This window comes from Lithobates pipiens, unplaced genomic scaffold (genome assembly GCF_037356315.1).
Source record: "Lithobates pipiens isolate NorthernLeopardFrog02 unplaced genomic scaffold, aLitPip1_a1.2 Scaffold_10, whole genome shotgun sequence".
Lineage (NCBI taxonomy): Eukaryota > Metazoa > Chordata > Amphibia > Anura > Ranidae > Lithobates > Lithobates pipiens.
In genome coordinates, this window is record NW_027507686.1 from 185,235,876 (window position 1) to 185,245,405 (window position 9,530).

The 9,530-nt window shown below is 42.6% G+C and overlaps 1 protein-coding gene across 1 annotated transcript in view; it reads right to left on the minus strand.

Annotated features, from left to right (window-relative positions):
- The window catches only part of TSPAN32 (tetraspanin 32), a 77,410-nt gene extending 68,287 nt beyond the window's left edge, over positions 1–9,123 (minus strand). The window contains exons 1-2 of the mRNA XM_077460705.1: positions 8,897–9,123; positions 4,755–4,869 (exon numbers count right to left, since the gene is read on the minus strand). Coding sequence (XP_077316831.1) covers positions 4,755–4,869; positions 8,897–8,962 — 181 coding nt within the window. The 5' untranslated portion in view covers positions 8,963–9,123. The remainder of the gene's footprint in view (positions 1–4,754; positions 4,870–8,896) is intronic.
- Between the last annotated feature and the right edge of the window lie 407 nt (positions 9,124–9,530).

Sequence of the window (9,530 nt, forward strand, 5' to 3'; positions counted from 1 at the left end):
GAAGGCGATCCTCGGATCGGCTGGTCACCTGCTGCTGCAGCCATTGCTACTAAGGGTACCCAGCAGTGTAGCTTTTCGGCTTCAAGGCTGGGCCCCTACTGCACATGCAAGAAGCGTGCTGCGCTCTTTTACTGGCCAGCAGAAGAGGAGGGAGGAGAAGGGAGAAGCGGGACAAGATACCTGTCAAAGACAGGTATCCGCTCCCCACTCCCCCCTGAAAGGTGCAAATGTGGCACTGGGGGGGGGGGGGGGGCTGGGGGGAGGAAACAGATGAGCTTTAAGATTTGTTTTACCTTTAGGCACAAAGGGGTTAATTTCACATTCAATAATAATAGTAAACAGGACAAATAGAAGGGGTGAATCTGCCTAATGTGGGCTCAGACAACAATACAATCCCGACAGGTGTTCTAATCCATCTCCACTTTATCCAAAGCTAAAAAAAAGTTTTACCTTTAGTTATATTTTAAGTAAATCAACCCCAATAATTTCCATATTAAGGTTTCTACGCAATACTGTTCCAAAAATGCAGAGACTACTCAAAACTGTCTATTAGATTTTTACATTCTTTAAAGTGGTTGTAAACCCTTACAACACACTTTGACCTACAGTTAAGCCTAGATTAAGGCTTACCTGTAGGTCCAAGAAATATCTCCTAAACCTACACAGTTTAGGAGATATTTGCCAAAAGACAGGCACCGCTGTCTACGGCGCATGCGCCGTAGACAGCGGCGTGGAGGCGCACTGAGCGCGGCACCGTCAACGGCGAATATGCCGCGTGTGGCGGCTCCCGTGCGCATGCGCAGGAGTGACGTCATCGCAGCTTCGCCGAATGACAGCGGCGGAGCGGCGAGACCCACCGAGAAGATGGATGCTACAGGGGACAGCGGTGGCATCGCTGGCTCCTGTGTCAGGTAAGTGACACATAATGGACTACTATGCGATGCATAGTAGTCCATTGTGCTTTACCTTTGCAGGGAATGAAAGAGGAAGTAAACTCATCAGGGTTTACCGTACTTCCTCTTTAAATACTGCATGCCTGGACCCATATTTAATTACGGCATGCATTTAACTATTTATTTCCTTCTGTGTTTTGAGTTTAACGCCTTTTCATGTGATATTTACCAAGCGTTTTCAGCCATTTGCAGTAAATACCACAAAACGGCAAAATAAATTGACAGTGTCAGGATCGCATGCGACATTTATGAAAAATGTGCCTGGAGTCCTAAATATCCCATGGCGCATGCTATCTGCTTTAGTGAATGGAGCTCTGTATTGTTTTATTATTTTATTTGAGTTTGTGTTTTTAAAGTAATGTGTAATAATAATTATTTACAGTATATTGTGTATAATATATATATATATATATATATATATATATATATATATATATATATATAATATACTGTAAATAATTATTATTACACATTACTTTAAAAACACAAACTCAAATAAAATAATAAATAAATAAATAAACAAAAATAGAACCCCTCAAATGCCAAGAGGTCTGCCTTTGACCATCCTAAATTGCCCACTCAGACAGTAGACACGTGTAGTATATGTATGCTAGAGATTCCCAGGCACATGCACGTCTTTACAAATTGTAGATATATTATCAGTGATGATGTGAACTGGACTGGTAGATTGTGTGTTAATCTTTCTATGTTGCCCTTCCTGTCTGGGCATCATCTTTAACGGCAATCTATAGAGATAACCACTGTCTTCACATGCTCATCTCCCACACTATAAAACTTCCACTGTATTCATATAATACAACTCTTTTTTTTTTTTTATAAATTCTTTATTTTTAACAGGGATACTAATACAACATTGCATATGAATACAGCTATACAATATCTCCTCTGTTTATCGCATTCTTCCTAACAGTGACATTCATTACTATAACGATGTTGTCTTATCTCTAATCTGTTTCATTAGTTATTGTCATTTTCATATAATTCCCTCTATGATTATTTACTTTCTACCCTTGTTCCCTTTTCCTCCCTCCACTTTCCAAAAATAACTAGCAAAAAAAAAAAATTTGTGTCATCTATCCCCTACCTCCCCCTCCCTCCTCCATCCCCCCAACTTCCGTCGTCCTGAATGCGTGCCCCCAAATTCTTTGGTACTGACCCATTCCGATAATATATATTTATAATACAACTCTAACACAAGGTTACACTTACACTTTCATACCAAGTGCTGTTACTACTCTGCATATTTCCATGCATGCTAAAGGAGTTTGTTTGCTTTTCTTGCAACAGAAGATGAGCCAGAATTTTTGGGGTTAACAAACTTTTTATGTGACTTTGTCACTCTTTCATGTTGTGATTACTTTTCATTTCATTTCATTTATTTATTGTCTAGTTGTATAAAAATCTTAGTACCCCAAATCATTATTAAAATGTTTGCTTAGGGCTAGATAGTTAAATCACCTGACTCAGCACTTTCATTGGTAAGATATCTGCAAATTAGTTTTGCATGTATTCGATCATCATGGGTCTAACGCAAAAATTGGAAGGGGGTCCCATTCTCCCATTTGGTGGTCAATTTATTTCCATGCTATACAAGATGCCACAAAAAATGCTGGAGGGCAAAAAGGTGGGCAGAAATACCAGAAACTCCAAGGTGGTCAGGAAGAGAGTTGGGAATTGCGGCAGAGAAATCTCATTATCTGAATATTTCAAGTCATAAAAGAAGCCAGGGGCTTTACGAAACCCAAAAAGCCAACATGGTTCTTTAGTATATTTTGTGGAAAATAAAATCATGCATTCTATATATCATACATCTACCCATCCTTATATTAATAATTTGTTAATATAATAATATATCGTCCTTTTATTATTTTACCCTTTTTTACTGTTTTTTATTCCTGAAAATGAGGGAGTTTGTTTGACCCCCTCAAACATGTTGGCTGTTTTGTGTTTTCCTGCTGTGATCTAATTTTATAATTAAAAAACATTTGGACAGAGCCTCCCAATAAGATCAGAGTAATCCTGGACATAGATGCTTACCAGATTCCCCCAGGGCTGATCCTGGACTGGTGCGCGGGGTGCCGCAGAGGTGGGGTCGCCAAAGTGCCTGAGTGCTCCCCTTCCTCCTCATCTCCTTGTGTGCGTGGGCACACCCACCCCTCAGCTTGAGTGGGGTGTTTGGTGTCCCACACTCTACAATGTTAGTTCTGACAGTCAGGGTCTCTCCCCACCGGCGCATTTCACACTGACACGTGGTAGAGTGAAGCCGCAGCCTCTTCATCAGCTCTGATTACTTCCTCCACTCCACACAGACAGCAAGAGGAGACAGCAGCAGAAGAGACACCGCTGTGGCTCTGATCTGAGGTCTGTGAATATTACACACTGGCACTTGCTCGTGGGGAGTGTGGCGTGTGTAAGCTGATAAAAAGGAGTACTTGACTCTTGGAGTGACCCCCCCTGAAACTGAAAAATAGCAACACTTGCAATAATTTGGGGGAGGGAGGCAAACTGACAGAAAGGAGTACTTGCAGCGATTTGGGGGTGGGGGCGGATGGGTGAGAGCATACTGTATGTGCTAGGCAGGGGGCACTTTGGGAGGAAAGAGGTTGGACATGAAATGCCCGGCAGTGCTGTAATCAATTCTGATTTATTAAAATAAAGTACAGATTCCTATTCCTTAAACTGGGTACGACTGGTATGGACATTGGCTCCTGCTGCTGTCAATAAATTCATCTGACAAGGGGGAGTGAGTGAGAAGCTGGGCTGAGTTCTACACGATTGTCTCAATAGAAAGCCACTCCTATGAGGGCACTCGTGCAGGCTCAATCCTGAACTGCGCTGCCTGTGTCTATAGACACAGACAGTGTGGCTCAGCCCCGCCTCCCCCTTCCCCCACACTACAGGACTGAAAAGTCAGATCACAAGCCCAGCTATACTATGTGGCAGTGCTTTATGAATACATACATACATTAGTATTCAAACAGTGGAGTTTGTTTACTAAAGGGAAATAGACGGTGCAAAGTTCAGAGCTTAGTAAATGAGGCAAAGAGGTTATTTACTAAAGGCAAATCCGCTTTGCACTACAAGTGGAAAGTGCACTTGAAATTGCACTGAAAGTGCACTTGGAAGTGCAGTCACTGTAGATCTGAGGGGGACATGCAAGGAAAGTAAAAAAGAGCATTTTAGCTTGCACATGATTGGATAATAAAATCAGCAGAGCTTCCACTCATTTCAGATCTACCCCTCATATTTACTGCGACTGCACTTCCAAGTGCACTTTCAGTGAAATTTCAAGTGCACTTTGACTTTGCAAAGAATACCCAATCATGTGCGAGGGAAAAAAAATGCATTTTTGCTTGCACATGATTGGATGATGGAAGTCAGCAGAGCCTCTGCTCGTTTACTAAGCTCTGGAGCAACTGCAATTTACAAAGTGCACAGTCTATTTGCCTTTAGTAAATCAACCCCAATGTGTTTATCTCTTTGCCAGAGTTTAATTTTAATATCTTCCTAATTTGCATTCAATAACATGGGAAAATTAATACTGGTAATCATACATTTAGTTTTCTGTTCTTATATATAGATGAAGTCAGCGTCTAACATTAGGGGAACATTCTTGTATGTGTGTCTCTCTATGCTGTTAAAAAATACACAACTCAGTGTGCTAGAACACTTCACCCCTAGATTTTAGCCTAGTCGCCAGTCAATCAGTACTAAGCAATGTAAAACTGAAATAAAACACAAAATACACTGAGCATAAAGTAGACAAACCATCCTACTTACTGGCATAGTGCAGGTCTCTGATGGGACTCTCAGATGGGGAAGCTCCTATAAGTATGGTAAATTGAGGACTCAGACCGGTCACTACTGTCACAAAGCAACATGCCGCTGCCAGGATCTTAAAAAAACAAAACAAAAAAAACAAAAAACACCAATCAGGGTTCAGACAGAGATACTTATTTTACATATCTTAAAGTAGTATTAAACCTAAAACCAAAAAAATGTGCAGCTTACCATTCACTAGATGTGATATCTACATCAGTTTTCTTTTTTAAACTTTTTCCCCTCTGTTTTCATCTAGTGATCTGGCCAGTAACACACCTCCTGTATTAGAATGCCCCCACTCTGGATGAAGGAGCACAGGGACACGTTTGGACATCAGCAGTGTCAGTCTGGACCAGGGGGAGTGTTAGATGGGCTAGCACAGGCATGTCCAAAGTCTGTCCCGCGAGCCAATCACGGCCCGCGTTCTGGTTTCAGATGGCCAGGCTGGTAATGCTTACATATCTTTTGTGACCCCCAATGAATCCCAGAGTGCCGGGGGCCACAAAAGATAGATATGCTGGCTGCCATGGAGGGGGCGGGATGAGTGCTGTGCATACAGGATACAGGAGTATTTGCTGTTTACACAGCGTCCTGTGTAAAAGGAAGTCCCATCTCCTGCGCTGCCATTGGACAACTGTTTTGTCCATCATAGGAGGCGGGACTTTCAATTAAAGAGGCCGTCGATAAAAACAGGAATCTCTCCTGTATGTCTGTTGGCACTTGTCCCGCACCCCTCCCTGTCTCCTCCAAGACTGCAGATGGACATGAATCAGGCTGCACTGATGGCAATGGTGAGTCTGCATTCATGTCAATGTGTGGGCTGCATTCATGTCAGTGTGGGGGGTGTGGGTGCTGCATTCATGTCAGTGTGGGGGGTGTGGGTGCTGCATTCATGTCAGTGTGGGGGCTGCATTCGTGGCAATGTGTGGGCTGCATTCATGTCAGTGTGGGGGCTGCATTCATGGCAATACGGTGGGGGCTGCATTCATGGCAATGGAGTGGGGGCTGCAGACGGGCACTGTTTAGGCTGCATTGATGGGCACTGACCCTTATTTTGCTTTACAGTTCTTAATTTAAAATGTAAGATTTTTTTTCCTGAGACTTCCTATTTAAAGTTAAGGTGCGTGGTATAAGCCGATTAAATACGGTATATCCAGATAACACTCCCAAGCTCATCTATTCACCACACATTGCACACAGGCAAGAGAATTCTTGCTGGGCCGTTTATTAGTGCTCGGATGAACACACTTAGCCCTTGTACACACGGTCGGAGATTCCGTCGGAATGTTTCCTATCGGACCGTTTTATCGGATAATCCGACTGTGTGTGTTCTCCATCGGACTGTTTCCGTCGGACTATCCGACGGACCAAGTTTTCCAACTTGTCCGTAAAATTTTCCGACAAAATGCTCCGATCGGACATACTCCGATCATGTGTAGCCTACTCCGATGGACAAAGTGCCACGCATGCTCAGATCAAATTCCTAGACCAAAGCTATTGGCTACTAGCCTGAATGCAGTCCCGTCATAACGAAATAACGTTATCACGTTATGTACAGTCAGATTTTCCGACAACTTTGTCCGACCGTGTGTATGCAACAGTTTCGGACAAAATCCGTTGGACAAAATCCAACGGATTTGGTTGTCAGAATATCTGACCATGTGTACAAGGGCTTAGACCAAATTTTAATGGTTTAAAGAATGTCAGCAAAATGGTCGGCCCTCAAGCATGTTCACTTCATCAAATCTGGCCCTTTTTGAAAAAGGTTTGGACACCCCTGGCCTAGAGCTAAAGTGGTTAAACTTCTCTGTAACATTTTAACCTCCCTGATGGTTTTCCCGAGTGTGGCTCGGGGGTTAAATTTCAGTACCATTAGCGGTAACCCCAAGCCACACTGAGGATTGCATTGCAGGATCCTGGTGCAGTGTACTTACCTTGTCCCCAGGATCCTGAGATTCCCCCCCCCCCCGCTGTGTCCGCGGACTCTGTCCTTTGCCCGATGCCTCTGTGTGCCAGGCTCCATTCCCTGCGAGCGTCACTATGCACGAGGGCGGAGCCTTTCGGCAAAGTTAAAAAAATGAAAATTCATAATACATACAGTACAAGGAAATCTTATAGATTACATTACTGTATGAAATTATTTCCCATCCCTTTTGTCCCTAATGCTTTGCGCAATGTTCTACATGCAGTTTTATATTATATATACACTTCTTTCTGCCTGGAAACTTGAGATTGTCCATAGCAACGAAAAAGTGTCCCTTTACATCAAAAATGGTTTTAGACCAGCTAGAAAACAGCGATAGTAAATTAGAAAACTTGCAGAATTGAGCGATCATGAATCGTGGGGAAATTCATTTTATTATTATTATTATTATTATTATATTATTATTTTTTATAATTATTTATATTTATTTATTATATTATAATTTCTGATTTTGTCTTTCAAATGTTATCATACCTGGGATGACTACTAGACTCTTGTTTGGACAGATTTAAGTGTGTTATTGCTAAGTTATTGCTTTGAGATGCAAAAATCTGACATAATCATACCGCCAGGGAGGTTAATAAAAGCAGTGGTCTCAGTTGCATGGATTTGTAATAGGGTTGCCACCTTTAAAACCGAACACATAATAATTACACAGGTTCTGTGACTGATTAGGTGGTAATTAAACTCAATTGGTGCCTTATCTGCATTAAATTATCCTCAGAACCTGTGTAATTCATATGTGTTTGGGTTTAAGGCTAGGTTCACACCGGAGCGATGGGGGAACGCCGCGAATCCGCAGCGTTTTCCCGCATCGCATGCCTCCCGCCGGCAGTTCACACTGCCCTATGCGGACTGCTGGGAGTGTCAGTGAAATGTTAATGACACCCCCAGATCAGTCCTCATATCGCAGTGCGATCTGCAAACTCGGACAGGAATCGGATCGCATGGTGTGAACACCCATGCGATCCGATTCTGCTGCGGACCAAAAAAAGGGTCCCGTGCGAGTTTGCGGCGGGTGCGATGCGAATTCAGCCATACTATCTGTATGGCTGAACTCGCATCGCACAGAGATCGGATGTGATTTGCACTGCAGTGCGGTGCGAATCACATCCGGTTCTCGCTGCTGCAGCGGTGTGAACCCAGCCTGAAGGAATGAGGTGGCAACCCTAATTTGTAAGCCAAAAGTATGTGAAAGCCACATAACCAGCGAAGTGTGGTTCCTAGCCTAAATTATTATTATTATTATTATACGTGATTTATATATTGCCAACAGTTTACGCAGCGCTTTACAATGTAAAGGGGGGACAGCACAATTACAGTACAGTACAATACAGAAGGGACAGGAGGGCCCTGCCTGTAGATCTTACATTCTAAAGGGAAGGGGTGGTGGTACAAAATGTAATAGATGCGAGGAATGATTTCATGGGGTGGCTCGGGGACAGTTGTTAGGTGGGTGTGGGATAGGCTTCCCTGAATAAGTGAGTTTTTGGGGATCTCCTAAAGGTGGACAGGTCAGGGGCTGATTGGATATACCGGGGCAGGAAGTTCCAGAGGATGGGAGAGGCTCCGGAGAAGTCCTGAAGGCAAACATGAGAGGAGGTAACAAGGGAGCTAGAGAGCAGGAGGTCCTGGGAGGATCATCAGATCATAAGAGTACAACACTGGAGCACTACTCACAGGAGGCAGCCCTCTTCCCTGTGGATTGCTTTTCAAAGGGCGATTGGCAGGTGGCTTGAAAACAATATGTCTCCTAACCCCAAAATTTTTTCATGTGATTGCAGTGCGCCACCACTCCGAAAGGGGCATGTCAGTAGTACAGTACTGACCATCAAATGCGTCAATGGGTATCATTTTAGCCATGACAATTAAGATTTAGCATGGCTACATTACATATTTTATATGCTATATCATTTATCACATCTTATATCATACATCACATTTTTCCTTCATGCATTGCCTATAGCACAGACATCAGTTTAAAAACACTGGAATACATACACATTACAACTCATTTATCTGACATATAAAATGTATACTTCACAGGTGCAAAATGGCAAGCATTGCTGTAAGTACAGATGTGTTATGAAATAAATAACAGAAATGATGTCATTACCAGGATGAAGAGGCAGCTGACCAGCAGTTGGCATCTGGCGAAGCGAACCAACATCTTATGTCCCATAGTTGTCCTTTAGTGCCACACGTCGTTGGTACACTGGTACAGCCGACATAGACCCTTAAACTGCGGAAAACACATTAACACACATGCTGAAACAAACTGAGCCTGCAACATGTTAAACACATTAACCCCTCTGACTAACTCCTTCCTGCTGTCGACACTGCAGATTGTGATAAGTGACAAACTGGCCCAAGACAGGAACTCCATGCATGATGGGATATGTAGTTTATTCGAGGTCAGCGTAATGTTTTTTTTTTTGTTTTGTTTTTTATGAAAGTGGTAGATATTGCCTGTTTATTACAGGATTTACAATGTTCCTCTTTGTATTTTTGTACAGGGTAATACTACAAAGTGGAAACTTTCCAGTTTTGCTGTAACTACTGTACTGTACTAGTTTACGAATTTCAGATAATTTTATTATAACGAACTTTCGTTATTGTTATGAAAAGTTAACAAAACTAAAGGTTAACAACTCAGCACAGTACAGGGAGCCCCTCATAATGAAAAATTTATCATAACGAACTTTCGTTATTGTTACGAAAAGTTCCGAACTAATTGAATTTCGGACACG